The 20,090-nt window shown below is 38.9% G+C and overlaps 1 protein-coding gene across 1 annotated transcript in view; it reads right to left on the reverse strand.

The window, feature by feature from the left end:
• MTR (5-methyltetrahydrofolate-homocysteine methyltransferase) overlaps positions 1-20,090 on the reverse strand; it is a 127,435-nt gene that overhangs the window by 77,581 nt on the left and 29,764 nt on the right. The window contains exons 6-13 of the mRNA XM_043962581.1: positions 18,565-18,657; positions 11,620-11,726; positions 7,761-7,820; positions 7,278-7,372; positions 5,229-5,329; positions 3,334-3,395; positions 2,004-2,071; positions 313-392 (exon numbers count right to left, since the gene is read on the reverse strand). Of these exons, the coding sequence (XP_043818516.1) occupies positions 313-392; positions 2,004-2,071; positions 3,334-3,395; positions 5,229-5,329; positions 7,278-7,372; positions 7,761-7,820; positions 11,620-11,726; positions 18,565-18,657 (666 nt within the window). The remainder of the gene's footprint in view (positions 1-312; positions 393-2,003; positions 2,072-3,333; positions 3,396-5,228; positions 5,330-7,277; positions 7,373-7,760; positions 7,821-11,619; positions 11,727-18,564; positions 18,658-20,090) is intronic.

Raw genomic sequence — 20,090 nt, forward strand, 5'->3', positions numbered from 1 at the left:
AGTTAGTCTTCAAGGAAGATTGGTACTGTGGAAATCCTGCCTCTGGGTGAAAGCCAGTTAATGTCTGACCAGATTTTCCAATTGAGCATTCAAAGCTTCATCTTGGGAATTCTTTGTGTCCCACCCAGAGATAACTGAGCGACTGCTATCTAGAAAATGCTATTATGAAAGGTTGGCTTTTTCTTTGGCTCCCTGAACAATTCCCACTCAACACATGATAATATCAACCACATTAGGCATGAAATGAACACACACACACTGGAATAAATCAATGGGCTATGAAAACATAAAAGGCACTTCTTAAAGACTCACCTGACAACAACATATACCCTTCAAAAACCGATGCAGGGGGAACTCTAGGCTTACAATTTTTCACAGCCGCTGCAATTTCCCTGAGTTGAAAAAGAAAATAAAAACACTAGACCTGTCAACTTAAAATAAACTTAATAAGACTTTTTTAGTTATAAAATCTAATCTACTTAATGCAACTGCACAATTGGTTATGTGCCTAATTCTAAATTTTCAGCAAGGATCTTGCCTTTTGCTCAGTAAAGTTGAAAACCCTTCATAAACCTTTTACATATTTAAACATAAAAGTTACAAGTAAGTTTTATTCATGTGGCCACAGTGTGCTGGGCACTTGCTATACATGGCATAGACTTCCAATCTAAATATACACAACAAATCATGCAGCTGATAACTAACTATTCTAGTTTATTTGAAAAGTCACTACATATCCCCCCTTAACCCAGAAATCCTATTACTAAGTATATAACTCCAAGGAGGTCAAATACAGGCACGGCAGTCAGGTTCCACAGACACCAAAATATTCACGGTAACAGTTTTTTGGGGGTAGTAAAAATAGAAATAAAGTGGATGCCAACCAACTGAGAAATGGTCAAACACATTGTGGTAAATGAATGTAATGGAGTATTATTGTGCTGCAAGAAATTACAAATATTTAGAATTCTGAAAAGTATGGGTAGACCTGCATAAACTGATACAGAGAAGAAAGCAGAATCAGGAGAATATAGTCAGTCAATCAACAAGCATTTATTAAGCACTTATTATGTACCAGGCACCATACTCAGTGCTGGAAATACTAAGAAATGGACCCTCCATGCCTTCCCATTCTGTACAACTCTTACTTATGTCCTCCCTAAAAGTTCAATGTGGATGATTCACTAGAGGCCTTCCTTGTTTTTTCTCTTGACAGTGATTTTCTCTTAAGAAAGCAATGAAGCATGTGGGCTTTTTAAATTGCCCCTGGTTAGGATGACTCTGTCAAATTTTCCAGGACAAACAGGCATTTCCTACTAAAAACAGATAAATTATATATGTGTGTGTATGTGTGTCTATATGCATATATGGGGGTCGTAATCAAATCTATACTACTTAAAGGGAAATGATTGAAGAGTTTGAAAAATGTAATCCATTAAGCTCCAGAAGCAATGAGAAATAAGCTGAATCCCAATTATAATCATTTTTCGTATGAGGAAACAGCTTTAGCTGCTTTGGCAGGCTCAAGACCACCAACCTAGCCAATGGACAAGCTAGGACAAAAGAGGGTATTCAATTCAGCTTATTAGCCTATCGTACTGTAAAGAACATTGGACTCAGGAATCACAAGCCCTCTGTTGACGATACAGTTATACCTCTTTATTGGCCATGTTACCCTGGGCAAGTGACAATCTCTGTGAGCCTCAATTTCTTTATGTATAAAATAATAACACTTCTACTATCAATTTCACAGGGCTGTTGTGAGGAATGCACAGAGGGGCCTATAAAACACTATGTAAATATGAGCTATTATAATTGTCATCCCACACAGACAGAAAAAGAATTTAAATTGATTCTGAAAAATCTGGTTGTTTTTCAGAGTACAGATTTTGCCTCCCTCTTCCTTCCATGAAAGTATTCCTCATGAAATCATAGTCCTTCCCCTATAAAACATGACTTTTTCCTCTCTGGGGGATTAACCTCAGCAGGGTGGGTCACTTTACCTGATATGAGCTGGTGTGGTACCACAACAACCACCCACAACATTAACCAAACCATCCAGTGCAAAGTTCTGTAAACAGAGACAGAAGAACGTAGTGAGTTGGTCTGAGTTCCAGAATGCCCCCATCAATTTCAACAGGCTCAAAAAAGACCTCCACCTGCTGAATTTCTAGGCAGAATAAAGAGGGTTCAAAGAAGAACTGCTGGGTATTTAACTTCAATGCATAGACTTCACATCTCATTTTGAAAGCAGAGGAGAGATCCAGGGTTATTTAAAATTTGCTGCAGTATCAAAAAAAAAAATGCAGTAAGAAATTATCCTGTCAGTCTATCCTGATAGGTTTTGAAACCTACAGTGAGTAGACGTAGACAGAAGAAAGAACTCCTTAGGTAAAAACCATTACTAACTTCACCTGGAAATTTCTTATTTAAATTCCTGGCATTTATTATAACAATGGATTGCAAATATTTTATCCTAATATCCCTGTCTGGGCTACCTTCCCCCACTGAAGTTCTTTAAGAGGCAAAGACCAACGTGAAGGGAAAGAAGACAGGTTCTCTTCCTCATCTAATAGCTTCTACTTTAAGAAAGGAACTGAAGTATTACTGTGACTCATCAACACTTCCTAATCCTATTTGTTTGTTTGTTTTTAGCTAAACTGTGGTTTTTATACATGCCTCTCCTCATGCAGAGATGAACAACTTCTCATCATGGCATTATGGACAGAATCTGGCCAGGCAGTCCAGAAGACCTGCATTCAAATTCCACCACCTCTGCCTCATCCTGGTCACATGGCCCTAAGCAAATGACCCAACCTCTCAGCACATCCCACCCAGCATCCAGCCATCTGTCAGAGAGCAGGCCTTGGAATCAGAAAGATCAATCAATCAATCAACGTTTATTAAGTGCCCCTTATGTCCCAGACACAGGGCTAAGGCAAAGGACAGACTCAGCCTTCAAGAAGCTCAGCCTCAGCCTGTGTGATCAGAATTAAGTTTCTTAAACTCTCAGCCACACTCCAAGACTATCATTTGTATTGATTTTCTTTTTTTTTTCTATCTCTACTGCTAAGCAGAAGCTCCTACGTGTAGTAGTTGTTTAATAAACATTGATTCAAATATAAAAAGAAAATACTTTGAGAGGGGGCCCAGTATGATCCCAAAATTTAGGAAAATTAGTTTCTGGTTCTAGATCTGCTATTAAATATCTATGGGAATGCCAATGAACTCCTCAGGGCCTCAGTCTCTTCATCTGTAAATGAAGAAGCTGGACTAGACATCCCTTCCAGCCCTATGACCCTTAAGGACTGAAGGTTGAGAAAAAGTCCAGACCTTTATGTGCACAGCAGTCATTTCAGGCGTTTCGTCATACTCTCCAAAGGTATTGGGAAGACCTAGAGAAACATTTTCAATCTGAGTACTGGAACATACTTAATAAGACTAAAAATATTTATATCCTTTGACTCAGGGACCCCACTGCTAGATATATACCCTAAGGAGGTATATAGTCAAGAGAAAGAGTCCATCTATATCAAAATATTTATAGCAACTTCTTGTAGTAGAAAAAACATTGGAAATTAAGCAGATACCCATTGACTGGGGAACAATAGTTAACCAAAATATGTGGTACATGAATGTCACTGAATGTTACTGTGCAATAAGAAACAATGAATATGATGAATACAGAAAATATGATTATTCTCATCCTATCATTATATATGATCATAATAATCACATTAACTGATGCAAAGTGAAATAAGCAGAACCAGTAAAATAATATACACAAAGATCATCACAATGGAAAGGGGAATAAAAATAATAAAACAACTGAAACAGAATTCTATGAAAAAGGTGGCCAAATTTGGCTCTAAAGAGATATAAGAATGTACCTCTCTCCTTTCTTTGAAGAGCTAGAAAAGTATGTGTACAGAATACTACATATGCTGTTATTTTTTTTCTCTTTTTCAGTCTTTGTTATAGGTGGTGGGGAAGGAATATACTGGGAAATGTAGGTGATATAAAAACAAAAGGTATAATTTTTTTTCCCAAAAACTACACAAAGGCAACATATTATCACTCTAAAAGAAAAAATTTTTAAATGCCTCCTTGCCTACAATAGTGATTATTTGGGAGGTGGGAGGAACCTATCAGCATAAAAGTATGCCATTACCACTAAGAAAAACAAAGATGGGAGAAACAAAGAGAGAAAGAGAGAGAGAGAGAAAATAAATTTATTCCTGGTTTTTATCCCAGGAAATGAAAAGTTCAAGGAATATGTGGAAAGAAAAAAAAAAGCTTCATGCAGAGAGAAAGGTATGCGTCTCTTCTTCTCCCCCTCCCTGGAAATTATTCTTTCAAAATGACAGCTGTATTGTTCCACAGCTGCTTAAGGTTGGGGGGGAGGGAGGGGGAATCATTATTTTTGCTTTGAACTAATGAGCATCTGTTATACTGCAAATAAATAAAAACTCATTAGTTTTATTTCAATTAAATCTCCCCAAGCACGAATTTGGCCTCCAACTATCTGCTTCTAGGTGTCATTTATTATTGTCTTCTGCAAACTTTGAGTTCTATTACTCCTAGTAAAAAAATAAAACCAAAAAAAAAAATCTGTAGGCTTTTGTTTTAAGATGTAAAGACTAAGAAACTTCACTTTTTTAAAAGTTCATCTCGCAGAATTTCCTAGAAAATGAGAGTTGGATTGTGTGACTTTCCAACTCTAACATCCATCCTTACAGTCTACAAAATAAGCTTGTAGCCAAAAGGATTATCTATAATTACAGCCAATTCTTAATTATTTAGCAGCTGGTTTACATGGTATGTAAATAATCCATACAATGCACACACTAGCAAGCTATGTGTGAATACAAAAAAAAAAGATAAAAACAAACTTGAAAGATGAGAAATAAATGTAAAGTTTTTTTTTCAATAAAGAAAAGAAAAAGGAGAGAATATTTTTCCATTAGCACAAAGAAAGGTATGCAGAAATGATTTCTCTATCACTGAGCTCAATTTCTGGACGCCATGCTCAATTTGACAGCTTCAGGGGGATTTTCAGTGTTTCTTCAATACAATCAATAGCTCGAGCATCCTGTAGGGCACAGATGAGCTAGACCCTGCAAACAACAACATTTCTACTCTCAAAGCCAGATCAGCCCCTTTGCTTTTTTTTTTTTTGGTCTCTCATTAAACCACATGCATGCACAGGTACCCATTCAAACACATACCTGCATTGGGGTAACAGAGGACATACGCCGTTGTACACTTGCCAATTGTTTCAATGAAAGGTCTCATTTCCAGGGCACCTAAAGCACAGTTTAATCCAAGGCTGGTGGAAAACAAACAAAAAAAAGAGATTACATGCCTGCATTTCACACCAGAACATGCTGTATGTCTTAAATATAGGTCTCATCATGTTCTTCCCCTATCAAAAAACCTTTGGTGGCCCTGTACTTCCCATGAAATACAGTCCATACCCCTTCCCTCCAAGGTCCTCCACCATTTGCCTCCAATCTACCTTTCCAGTCTTAAATAATACTCTCAACATTTATTCAATGCTTATAGATACAAAGAGATATACCAAGCACTAGGCAGATCAAAATGTAGAAAAGACACTGTCCCTGCCCTCAAGGAGCTTAGAATCTCCTAAGGGATAAAACACAAATATAGCCATTATGTGATATTGTTTATTATGGTAAAGAGCAGTGGTGTCAAACCTAGATAAAAACAAGGCCCACTAAGCCACACATAAAGGCCCTTGTGGAAACATATTGACTTAGAAAATCACATATTAACGTTATCTATGTTTTACTATATTTTGAAATTTTATATTGTTAAATATTTCCCAATTTCATTTTAATCTGGTTCAGCCACACCATAGCCCCATGTTTGACATCCCTGGTTAAGAGAACTATCATATGACAATATGATATTCCTAAGGTGTGACTAGGTCATTACCTTGATCAAAAAACTCCAATGACTCAAAAAAAGAACTATCATATAAAGTTCTAGAAAGTGTTAATCACAATGTTACAAGACATAAGTGAAAACCAGGTCTATTACAAGAGAAATGAACATGCATGTGGAACCCAAAGGATTCCCAGTCTTTATGGAAGTTTACGTTTTTTTAAATCCCAGGACAAAGAGAGGAGGGCATACCAGGAAGGGGCAAGACATGGTGCAGTATAGGTGTGAAAAAAGACAAAACCATTCCCCAGGGGAGGAACAAAGTGATGGCAAAAGCCTTATTCTTTCCCCTTGTGAACTGCTAGACTATGAAAATAAGAGGGTCTGCTTATTTGCAAAGAACATCAGCCTCACTGGCACAGACTGGCTGGTGCCTGTGTTCCCCCTCAAGAGTACACAGGGAGAGGCAGCTAGGTGGTGCAGTGGATAAAGCACCGGCCCTAGAGTCAGGAGGACCTGAGTTCAAATCCAGCCTAAGACACTTGACACTTACTAGCTGTGTGACCCTGGGCAAGTCACTTAACCCCAATTGCCTCACCAAAAAAAAAAAAGAAAAAGAAAAAGAGTACACAGGGAGTCCAGCTTGGCGTGTTACAACAAATTATGTCAGCTCAGGAGTTTCGTCTTTGATGCATTCAGGGCCTCCTGCATGCTCTAGGTTCACTATTTCTGGAAAATATGGCAACTCAAAAAGACAACTTCATGGCTTTTAGATTTGTTCCAGGAAGCAAGAGGAAGTCACTGGAGTTTACTGAGCAGGGAAATTGCCGTGGATGGACCAGACCTTTAGGAAAATCACTTTGGCATTTGAATGGAGGATGGATTAGCATGGGAAAGAAACCTGAGGCAGGCAGACCCACCAGCAGGATACTGCAATAGTCCAAGTGAGAGGTGGTAAGGGTCTGTAGCAGGTGGCAGAGTCAAGAGAGAACACCACAACCGTGAGAAATGCCCTCTTCCCTGGCCTGCATATGCTATCTTCAGAAAGCAGCCAGTTTGCATACATCATTTCAGTTCAATCAATATTGAGTGTGCATTAAGTATGCAACAAGTATGCATTAAGTGTGTATACTATCTGTGATCTGGGATGGCTCTAAGGGAAAGAGAGGGAGAAGAATACTGAGGAAACTGTGATCATGTGAAAAACCAAAGGCATCAATAAAACCTTAAAGCATACACTACATGTAAGGCACTTAGTAGGTGCTAGAAATAAAGACAAAGATGAATAACAGTCTCTTCCTTCAAGGAGCTTGTGTTTTGCTGCTGGGAGAATCTGAACAAGGAGAATTAAGTGAAAGAAATTCACTTACCATAGGGGTTCTGCATGGGTAACGCTGATGATAAATGCCTCTCCTGTCTGGCCAGAAAGAGTTCGCCCGCTCTTATCCACAATAGTCCCTGAAACCTGGATTTTCAAAAACACACAGTCAAATTTAAAACTACAAATACAACATGTTGATGTACTCTCTGCTTTGTTCCAATAAAGGATGAGATCTCTGGAACTAAAAGAAAACACTTCTCTGGCCAAGCACAGCCTTAAAATACACCATGAAAGAAAGACTCCGACCCTCCCTTTCCCTCCTCCTCCACCCCAGCCTCTACCATAAAACCACCTCAGTGACAAAAGAATCACTATTTGTCAGACTAGAGGGCAGAGGGCCCAGACTGGACTATAGGTCCCACCATGTGAAGTCCAGAAAGAGCAGGAAATTCCTTCCACAGCAGCCCTCAACTCAAAGAGGATAGAAGCACAGAATGTATCTTCTGAGAAACAAATCAGCTTTCTAACTTACAAAGATAGGTCGGGGATCGTATCCCTCTTCAAAGAGTTTCTGGAGGGCAAACAAGGCTGCCTATAGGAGAAAACAATAGGAAAACAAGAGATTTCTGAGATTCATTTCAAGGTCAAGTCAATCTCGTCTTACAGAGAAAGTGGTCTCTGACTCTAAAAGCCTCAGCTCTTTTTTATGTTACTTTCATGAGTAATAGATTGTAAGTTCCCTGAGGGCAGGAATGGAACACATTCATAGCACCTAAAGTTACCATCTTGGAGATGTTCCACAAATGGGGAATGGACCAGTCGTAAGAAGTTAATGAACATCTGGAGAATAGTGTTCCGTGTCTACCCATCTCCTACTAAAACAAAGTAAAACTGAGAAAAAGCTGGGAAACAGAGATGTGATCCTCTCTTGCTTGTCCATGGCAAAATAATGCTTTCTTCCCTGGGCTGCATGCCGCTATCTTTAGAGAATAGCTGGTTTACATACGGTTAAATTCAATAAACATTTGTGTGCATGCTATATGTAAGGCACTGCCCTGGGTACTAGAGGGAGAATTCAAGAGTGTTGGGGTTCAGTTATGTTGAGTGCAAGAATCCTAATGCCACAAGAGAATGTATACTCTGGGTTTCGTTCAGGGAGAGGGAGGTAGAGAGGGGAAGAGTGACAAGATTTCATCCAAAATTCAGGGACCCAATATTTATCAAGCATCCCCTAGGATCTCAGAGTATACACTGACTGGTACTAGGTACATGTGGATCTGTCTCTGTCCTCAGGGAGATGCAGAAAACCATAATTAATCTGACTGCCAACATAATTACTAACAATTTTAACTTTTACGTATAACAGATTTATTTCAAACATCTTGAGCATGACCACTTTGGATATTAAAACAAAATAAATGCTGGCTGAAATTTCATCCCCCCAAATGATCATTTCCTCTTGAAAATCTAAAAAAGCCCATCTTTCCCTCCACCACCCATGGATACCTCACACACATCTAAAAAACTAGTGACTGTGCTGTCTATATATCTCCATATAATAAAAACATGGGACCAGAGACCTGTAGCTGGAAGGGGCCATCCCAGAGCAGAATCTAGTCCAACCCCCTCATTTTACAGATGAAGAGACTGAGGTCCAAGGAGATTAAGTGACTCACCCAGGGTGACCCAGGTAATAAGAATAAAAGGTGAGGATTGAAGCCAGATACTCTGGCTCCAGAATATGCCTTCTTTCCATAGCACCACACAGCTTCCATGGAACAAGACTCAAAAAATCCTTGTGATCTCAGAAGGCATGAACAGGAGGGGCACAGCATTTGGATCAATGGAGGGAATACCTGCCCCCACTATACTCTGAATCCACAGTCTGGCCACATCTGGAGGGACCCACTTCTGGGGTGTGTTTTTAGGTGTTCAGCCACATACAGAGCCACAAGCCGTCCCAGGAAGAGGCGCTCAAGCAGAGGTGAGGGAACCACTTATCAAGTATATTACAGAAAGGAATCTGATGACTTCTGAGGACCCTTCCAAAGTTAAAATTCTACAATTTTAAGTTTTATTTCCACAGAACTCAGGAAATATGTCTGCATGGAAAGGGACTCTGACTAGCTTAAGTTACAATGCAATTCAATACACAGTTTCAACATGGAATAAAATGTCTCAGTCAAAACACTGTACAACACATGGCTTTGAAGTTGCCTACTATCATTTGATTCTTATATTAACCCCAGTGACGTAGGCAGGGAGAGCATTACTTCCTCCTATATTTATAGGTAAGGAAACAGGCTTACACTTGCTCGTCCAAGATTTCACACTTAAGTGTATTTTAAGTGACCAGGACTAGAACCCAAGTGTCTCCCAACTCCTCCTACTCTAAGGCTCTTTCCACTATACTGCCTCAAGCAAATAATAAATTCAAATCTTTTTTTTTTTTAAGTGAGGCAATTGGGTTTAAGTGACTTGCCCAGGGTCACACAGCTAGTAAGTGTTAAGTGTCTGAGGCTGGATTTGAACTCAGGTCCTCCTGACTCCAGGGCCAGTACTCTATCCACTGCGCCAAATTCAAATATTAATAGCACTTTTTGTGGTAGTAAAAAAAAAAAAAAAACCAAAAAACTAGAAACGAGGTAGCTACAACTGGGGAATGACTGAACATACTGTGGGATATGAATGTAATAGAATTTGTTCATTGTTGTTTAAATATAATACTTGCATGGAATATGCTAAACGATGAATGTAACTGCAACTATTTTCTGACTGGATCTGTGATTTCATCGGCCAAGAAAACTCCCCATGGAAAATATTCCCCTATTAATGTAGAATGGCACCTTATTTTGAATCTTATAGTCTTAAGAGAGCTCCCTGAGAAACTGACTTTACTGACTTGCCCAATAGAACACACCTACTATGAGTCAGAGGCAGACCTTGAAACCAAGGCTAGCTCTCTATCCATTATTCCACACTGCCTCTCAGGCATGAACACATCAGAGGAAAAATGAATAAGAATGAATGGACCAAAAAAAAAAAAAAAAGAATGAATGGACCAGAAAATACTGATGGAGAGGGAGAGGGAGCCAATGAAAAATTGTTATGACACTAAATGAGACAAATTTCATTTATTTAAATGTAAAAAGTTGCTAAGCAAGCTTAATTGATGGTAATGTAGCTCAATATTGTCTATAATAAATCATTTTAAATAATTAGTTGGTTTTTTGAAAAGGTGTAAGCTATAAGAAAACATGATATATGTCAACTTTCAAAGCTGACCAAACAAGGAATGATTATTCACATTACAAAAGGATTGGGCACTTTATAAAACCACTCCTTCAAATACTGTGATCCTCTAATACATTTGCTGTTAGCTATTATCTTCTTTACCAAAAGAAATGTGACGTTTAAAATCTAATGTGTGGTTGCCATTTTCTGCCCCCAGTGTCGGGGGGGCGGGGAGGGGGGGGTGGAACTAGCTAGGACTTACTTATAAATTAGAAGCTTCAGCAACAGTTTAAGCATTAAGCATTTATTAAAGTATATTAGAGGTTAGTAAAGAGAGAACATGTGGAGTTCAAAAAATTAAGAAAAGAAACCTATGTTCCCTAGTGTTCAGACTGGACTCCTTCTCCTTCTCTCAGCCACCAACACAAGGTTCCAAACAAAAGAGACAGAGCCAGGGAGCCAGCCTCACTTCCTACTTCCTGTCTCCATCCCTGGAAGGGGCCATCCTTCAACTGGCTAGATTGGTTCACTGGACCTCCAAGGTGGTCTCATTGCTGAGTTCAAAGTCCTCAGCTTCTGAGAACAACACCCCACCCAGGGCTGGCCAGGTGTGGTCTTGATTTAATCAACATTAAGTGGGTTCTCAGTCAGTCTCACCCAATTCAATCAATTCCAAATCAATCTCCAGGTGGGGCCCCTGGGCAGCTGCCAAATCCCATTATTTTCTGCAGAAATTAATATAAAGCAACTAAAAAGATAATTAAGTCAATGGGAAGATAGGAAGCTAATTACCAAAAAAAGAAGGAAAAAAAGGACTTTCCAAAGAAGTATCCTAGTAAAACATCTTTCAGAAAAAGAGATAAATTTGAATTGAAAAATATTTGACTCCTTTAACTAAAGAAGCTATATTGTTTTAATAGATTTGTGACTTTCATGTAACAGGTTCACCCTTAGTTCAACCCATATTTTTCATATTTATACTCTAAAATTTTAGGAGAAATTGTTCTGGGGAAATTTGCTTTAAATACTGGTCTCTATTACATATATATGATAACATTTTACAAAGGATAAAATAAGGACGATGCTTAACTCAATAATGGCTATGAGTGCCCTTGCACTAAACTTTCCGGCCATCAAATTTTCCTCCAAAAACTCACCTTAGCATTGGCAGTATCGAAAATAGTTTCTACCAATAAGATGTCAACTCCACCATCTAGAAGTCCTCTAGCCTGTTCTTCATAAGCTTCAACTAGCTCATCAAAGGCTGAAAAACAAAATTCATACAAAGAACATCAGCCAACAAATATATATATATATATTTTTTGCAGGGCAATGAGGGTTAAGTGACTTGCCCAGGGTCACACAGCTAGTAAATGTCAAGTGTCTGAGGCCAGATTTGAACTCAGGTACTCCTGAATCCAGGGCCGGTGCTTTACCACTGCGCCATCTAGCTGCCCCATTTTTTGTTTGTTTGTTTGTTTTGTTTTTTTAGCCAACAAATATTTACTGGACACCTACCATGTGGAGAGTCCTGTACTTCTAGCCTACCGAAGGACAATACTTCAGCAGGGGTGAACCATGTATTTAAACTGCAGAGTTCAAGGGTACCGCAACTCTTTGAAAGTAACAGGCATGAGATGGTGCAGCAACTTGTGGTCCATTCGTGCAAACAGAAAAGCAAATACAGGGTTGCCTGCATAACCACTATATGTGCAGGAGAGAATGACGAGCATTTGGGGCTTACTCTTTATGGCTGTAAAATAGACTTTCTGTTTCATATAAGAGATGGTTCTTAATAAATCAATTAAGACCTAAGGATATAGGTAAAGCATAAGTACAACAGAAGTCTGCCAAATGGATGTATACAGACAATATTGGTCAATGTGTCTCCTGAAACTAAGCAACTACACACAATGAAAGCTCTATCTATATACCATAGAGAAATATAAAACAAGTAATAGCACAAGGATGAGTTTGATCCCTTATCACTAGAATTATAAAGAGGGTCCTTTCTATGATGATGTATTGAAACAGAACTTAAAATGTTCAATCACTACATAACTGAGTCTGATTTAGAAATTTCCTGTAAAATTGGAGAGAACCTTATGCAACTGAAACCCCAATACACTAGGACTGAGGAGACCTGGGTTTGAATCTTGGAAATCTCACTGACTGTGTGACTTAAGCAAGCCATTTAACTTCTCTTAGCCTCAGTTTCCTTTTACCTAACAGGATTATTGTAAGGAAAACACTTTGTAAATATGAGCAAATTAATATTAATGCACATTAATATTAATAAGTGAAATTGTAGAGGGGATCAAGAATCCAGACATTTCCTTTGTCTTATTTGCTATAACCAAAGATTCTCCCTCTGCTCCTCATTCTGACCAGATAAGTGTTTATTAAAAAAAAAATCAATGATGAACGAATTCTATCAGCTAGATTCCAGGTGGCACAGTGGATAAAGGACTCATCCTGAGTTCAAATCTGGCCTCACATACTTACTAGCTGTGTGACACTGGGCAAGTCACCTAACCCTGTCTGTCTCAGTTTCCTCATCTATAAAATGAATGAGCTGGAGAAAGAAATGGCAAACTACTCCCATCGAGAAAACCCGAAATGGGGTCATGAAGTGTCAGACACAAATGAAACAACTAACCAACAACAAAGGTACCAGGACTACCATTTTCAACTATTTGGGCGTCCAAGTCTTTTTCCTAAGCTGATCCTCCTGCAATTACATTTTTTCCCCAAGATGACCTAGTAACAGATAACTACCTAAAATCACATAATTCTGGGAAGTACCAAATGCCTTCATCTCACCACTCCATTTCTGGTGAAGCAGCTTCCTGGCGATCCCAGTCTTAGTCTTGAGGTATATTTTTTGTTTGTTAGTTTGTCTGGTTGGTTGGTTGACTGGTTTTCTGGAGACGAGGCCTCCTTCACTACCTTGCCCAGCCTGAAGTGTGGCAGACACTCACAAGCCCAATTCCACAAATGAGAGACCCAGGAGCTTGGATCTGCTCCACTTCTGACCTGAGTCATCCTCCCCGCTTCTCAGGCAGCCCAGTGGCCCCGCTCCTCACAGGTGATCACCATACTGGTACCACATTTAGAGTAAATATCTATCCGATTAGCCCTACCGAAGCTTAGTTCAAGAGATCCACCAGCCTCAGCCTTCCTGGTAGCAGGGATTTACAGGTATCTGCCACCATGTCCAGATGGAGGTATTATAATAAAAAGAGAAATACTAATACTAATTCCTAAACTAATCTTACCCTTCTCCAGTTCTCTGCCCCAACTACAAAGAAAATTTCTCATGATCTGACCTACCGAACTAAATGTGAAGAGGAACATATTTGCTGCCTTATTCAAAAACAAACTGTCATACTTCTCTTTATAATCTATCTCACTTTCCTTTAAAAACAAAAGTAAGAATAAGAATGTTCTTTCGCATCCCCTAGAATAATAAGAATTTTCTTTTACGTCCCCTACCTTTGGATGGCCCCACACACTAACCCACTAATTTAAGCCTGTTCAAATTCCCTACAACTTTGAAAAATTGCCCTTGGTCATCTGGAGATATGATTCAAGCTGAACTTAAGATTTCCACAGGCTGACACCTTTACGCATCAATCACTGAACTGCCAAATGAGAAAGGCACACCTGAGGTGTTCTGGCAGCCTGCTGTGGGAGACTCTGCAACACCTCCCTGTCCCAGCATGTAACCTGTTCTAGTCATCTCCCTTCCTTTGCAAGCCCTGCAAAAACCTTAACCAAATGGATGAAAAATGAATTCACCTAAAACAGTAAGAAGAGCAAACCCTTCAATCAACCTCAAAATCAGCTTGAGTGGGTAAGACAAGAACTACCTCAAAGAAACCAAGTCTTTCATTGGGGTTAAAAAAAAAAAAAGCAACCTTATGGGTACAAGATCAGGGAAGAATCTTGCTAGACAGTGGTATGTCTGAAGAGGATTTCGAGAGTTTTAGGGCATATAAACTCAATCTAAGGAAAGATTGGGCTGTGGAAAAATACTTTTAATAATATCCCCCTCAATATTCGTACTAAACTTCCTTAGGTTATATAAGACTCACTCCTATGGTAAAGGCAGTCACATGCAGACAAGTTGCTGGGTTGGAAAAGCCTTTTGGAAACCCATAGTCTACTCTTGCCAACTCAAAAGTCAGTAATTCAATTTGTGGATTATTTTTCTTCCTTGCTTGCTCCTGTCATTTTCCCAGCCTTTATAGAAAGCTAAGACAATAAATAAATAAATTTTAAAAGAGAAAGAGAATGGGGCCTGCTAAAAGATGATTTTCTTTCCCATTAGCAGCTATAGGCATGAAGGCTTGGAGAAGAAGGTACTGGCTTGATTAAGATTCCATCATTGTCCATATGTATTTTAAAGTAAAATCTCTCTACTCCCTCAGGTGACCCAGAGTTTACACTTAAATCCTCTTTTATCTGAGAGTTAAAAGGTCTTGCAAAATTCAATTCTAACAAAGAAATCCAAAGAAGAGTGACCCAGTTAAAGCAGGCTCCATTTATTAAAAAACTGCTGGGACAGAAGTAGGACAAAGTGAGGGACCAAACCAATACTAGCAGCCAGAAGCTCTTTATAATTGTTTGCACTTATGTAACATCTTAAGGTTTATCATGGGCAGCTAGGTGGCAAAGTGGATAGAATGCCAGGCCTGTAGACAGAAGATTAATCTTCCTGAGTTCAAATGTGGCCTCAGACACTTACTAGCTGTGTGACCCTGAACAAGTCACTTAACCCTGTTTCCTCATCTGTAAACTGGGTTTGGGAAGAAAATGGCAAACAACTCCAGTCTGTTTGCCAAGAAAATCCCAACTAGGGTCATGAAGAGTAGGAAATGACTGAAACAATTCAACAATTAGATTTATAAATATATATTATGTCATTTAATGCTCACCCCAGTAAAGTAGTACAAATATTATTATATCCATTTTATGGATAAGAAAACTGAAACTTGAGAGACATTAAGTAACCTGCCTAGAGTTACTCTGCCATATGGAAAAGTTAACAAATCTTTAACTGCTACAATGCTTCCTATACACATCTTGTCCATGTAATTCTATGCTTATTATTTTGTTAATATTAGCAATATCCTTCCTTACTCTAGAGCAGGGCTTCTTAAACTTTGTCCACTCTAGACCCCTTTCCACTCAAGAAATTTTTACAAAACCTTGGGTATATAGGTCTATCAAATAGCTATACATGATAGGTATACATACCCCTTTTATTGTTGCCAAATTTTTCAAGACCCCCACATGCAGTTATGCGATTCCCTATGGAGCCACAACCCACAATTTAAGAAGCTTTGCTCTAGAGAATGTTAGTAAATTAATACTGTTTGCTATAGATATGCTTATGCACATCTATATGTAAGTTAGAGCTGTATTCATATGGGTGAGGCAGGGTATAACAGTGGATAAAGAGCCAGACTTGGAGGCCAGAAGATCTGGGTTCAAGTCTTGCCTTTGTCACATACCAGATGGAGAACCCAGCACAAATCACTTAACCTCTCAGTGCTACAGGGAATCCTCTAAGACTCTAAAGTTGCAGAGAAAGAAATGACATGCATTGGTAGAGAGAGCTTCCTCATCTGGGAGTTCCCTTTACCAGTGAAATCACAGATCTAGTACCTATCCCTTGTACACATAAATAAGACCTCTCTCCCTTGTTAGAATCTCTGCACATGGAAATCTTATTCTCCCTCCCTCATGGCATCAAAGTTAGCATTTCCAAAGTAGAACCCCAAAGGAAAAATCCCTCAGCACCTCTGTAAGGCTTCTCATTCCTCCTCCTACCAGTGAACAATCTAAGGACAGTCTCTGGGCCCCTGCCAGATAATCGGCATGTGTCTTGTAAGTGTTAATTACTCCTTACTTTTTTGTTTTCATCCCTAAAACCAACTGAGGCCTCTTCCTCTTTTTCCCCAAATATTTTCATAGATAAAGGGTCCATGTGGGCCCATCTGGCCTCACTATACCTAGAGTCACAGACAAAACTCTCCACACAACCCCCTTTTTAATTAACCTTGGTTAAATCATGGTAAACTTCATCATCATCACTTCAACCAATTGTGCTCCAAGATCCAAAAGGGCAGCTCTGGAGGGGATAAGGAGCAGATGGCACATACTCTGCTCTACCAATCACCATCCTGCAACCTCCTAAAAAAGGAGGAAGCATATCTTACAAGCATCAGAGATGGGACCTATCCTATATAACAGGAGGTGGCTACCAGGCCACAAACCCCATTTGAACATAGTTTGGGGGTCCTAAAGCACCCCACTCCTCCCTCCAGCCTGCTAGAGAGACTATCCTTTAATAAATCTACTTTGAAAAAATAAAATAAAATAAATCTACTTTGACATGTAATCTTGTTCATGGGTTTCCTTTCTCCTTCCCTAGTGTGGACACTTAGGTTACTAAGTCACTCATTTTGTGAGGCATTTGCCAAGAAAGGACTTGAAATGGGTAGGATAAATTTAACAAGTCTCCTTAAATTCCTCAAACTCAAAGAGCCCTCATTATAAATATTGCAGTCAAGTAGATCTAATTTAAGCTAATAACATTAGACCTGAGACTATACGCAGGTCCTGTGACCTGAGATCTAATTCCTTATTTACCCTTAAAAATTGTCCCATCTTTTTCAGATGCTCAGGAGGGGAAAAAAAATGCAAGCAGGTTTGGGACTGACTAGATTCTTAAGACTGAATTTACATTTAAAAGTTATTTAGGGGGGGCAGCTAGGTGGTGCAGTGGATAGAGCACCGGCCCTAGAGTCAGAAGTACCTGAGTTCAAATCCGACCTCAGACACTTAACACTTACCAGCTGTGTGACCTTGGGCAAGTCACTTAACCCCAAATGCCTCACTTAAAAAAAAATTTATTTGATGACTGAATAGATCCTAAATTAACTAACATTTTTGTTGTTCAGTGTTTTGGTCACATCCAGCTCTTCAGGACCCCATTTGGGGTTTTCTTGGCAAAAGCAAAGATACTGGAGTAGTTTGCTATTTCCTTCTCCAGCTCAGTTTACAGATGAGGAAACTGAGGCAAACAAGATTAAGTGACTTGCCCAGGGTCACACAACTATTAAGTGTCTGAGGCCAGATTTGAACTCAGGAAGATGACTCCAGGTCAGGCACTCTATTAAGTGCACCACCTGGCTGGCCGCCATAGCTAACACTTATTAAGCCCAAAAGAAAAAGCGCCTCACCCCTTATTTCTCTACAGAGATTTTGGATTGTGGGTGTGGAACACTACATATAATGTCGTAGTTTTTGATATGTTGGTTAATTTTATTGAACTATTGCTTTTCCCTCTTTTTTATTCTTTGTCATAACAGATGACTCTGGGAGGGAGAAAGAAAAGTATTACACTGGGAAATAAAGGTAATTTAAAAGCAAGTTATCATCAAAAGTTCACTTTTAAAAAGCATTTATTAAGCTTTATAACATAAGGTACAAAGATGGAAAGAGCAAACAAAAGCCATAGTCCCTGCCTTCAAGAATCTTATGCTTTAATGGAACAAACATTACAAATACTTATACACATAAAAAACATGTAAACACAAGTAGCTAACTCCAACCACCCAAAGCTGGTTCACTCCTAGGATTCTCCCTTTTCTGTCTTATATTAGTAATAACAACTGGAAAGATGTCAATTTCTTCAGGGCAAAGGGAGAATGGAATTACAACAACAAACAACAAGCCAAATGAACAGGCTAAGATCCAATTATGATCCCAAGACTGGGGATGAGAAAACTAAAACTAATGGGGATAAGGAAAGGGTAGAAAAGAATACACAAAAGAATTATATTCTACTATTTTGGAAATGGACCTAAAGGAGTTCTTGGAATTAAAAAAAGTGCCTGCAGTTATATCTATTCTTTGGGACTAGCACAATCTGGACAGGACAAGAAGAAAAAAAAGGCATTAGAAATAGAAAGAAAATAGTTTCATTTTAGGGGCACTTTAGAAGGTTCTGTAGCCTTCACAGAGGGGCAACCATTGCATCAGCACAATCCAAGAAGCAAGGTAGAGCAAAAAAATAAATAAATACTCACTGATGTTTCTGTAATCCGGTCTTTCCACAGAAGGGGACACAGAGAGGGTCTTATTGGTGGGACCCATGGACCCTGCCACAAACCTCTTAATTCCTTTGAAAACAGACACAAAAAAGATGAATTGTCAAGGCATTCAATCATTCTGTAGAATCGTGGTTGCCTGGTTATTCCCAATCAGAATAATACTGTATCATTATCACTGTAGGGCTATACTGCCTGGTCATCATATATAATCTTAAGAATCCTTGTTGACTTTAAACTAAACAGTACTTTTAAAAAATATTTATTTTATTTTTCATTTATGAGATAAAACAAGCATTTCTATAACAGTATAATAAATAGTACTTTTGGGAAATCAATCAACATTTATTAAGCACTTGGTATATTCCAGATATTTGAAAAACTTCCCAGTCATTTTCAATCAATCAATTAACACTTACTAAGCACCTACCAAGTAGGAGACTGTGCTAATCAGAGGATACAACAGAAGGCAAAAGACAGTCCCTGCCCTCAAGAAGCATACAAATTAATGGTGAGTACATCATCTCTGCATAAGTCTTCTCTGAAACTAACAAAACTAGGAATTCAGGAATCCATGAATGAAAAGGATTTAAGAGATTCTTTAATTTAAAGGGATCCTTTGATTTCTCTGCCTGCAACATTTTCTCTTACAGCTTTCAGATATTTAGAACACAGGAATCATTTTGTTTCATTTCCCCTAAACAGAAGTCAACAGTGTCTTGTAATTTATCATCTTTGATTGTAACCACTCGTTAAACTGGGACTCCAGACTCTGAGTTACAGTACAGCTAGAAAAGCTGGGTAAATATAGCTAGTTAATAAGCCACAAATTTCTGACATTCAAAAAAAAAATTATGTGTTACCTTTATCTTTTCTAAACTTGCACTACACCATGCATACAAGGGAAGAAAAAGACTCTTATTTCCCTCTTCTGCAGCTGGATCAATATCCTGAAGACCTGTGTATCTGTTTGGGCAACCTGCTATATGTTACCATGAACTTTAGCATTATCTTTTTGAAACAGTTCCCATAAATTGCCTTGGTTTTCATTGGTATGCTATGCATATAAACATCCAACATTCCTCCTTTAAAAGCTCTCTTATGGTAGCAATCTAACAAATCCGGAGGCTCTACTTGACATCACCTATCTTTTTCCTCTATTCTTTTCCAATCCCCCACCTCTACTTCAAGCTGGTACCTAAACGCATTCGTGGCTGGCAGGGGTTTGCTTGGGAGCACTTCTTCCTGAGTACCAGCACTGCAGTATCTGATTACACACGTCTACATGCACTGCAGAGCCTTCAAGGACATCTAGCGACACAATGCGAAGGATATCCAAATCATAGCCTCTCTTTATCCAGTCAAGCAAATCACTTCACAGGGAGGGAGAAGGGGAAGGAGAGAGAGGAGGGAGGATGCCAGAAATCTGCCAAATAAAACATTCTAATGGTAATCTAAATGGGAAGCTGCCATTTTGTCAGTCTGATAATACCCTTCCAGAAAAG

Source organism: Dromiciops gliroides, chromosome 4 (assembly GCF_019393635.1).
Source record: "Dromiciops gliroides isolate mDroGli1 chromosome 4, mDroGli1.pri, whole genome shotgun sequence".
Classification (NCBI taxonomy): domain Eukaryota; kingdom Metazoa; phylum Chordata; class Mammalia; order Microbiotheria; family Microbiotheriidae; genus Dromiciops; species Dromiciops gliroides.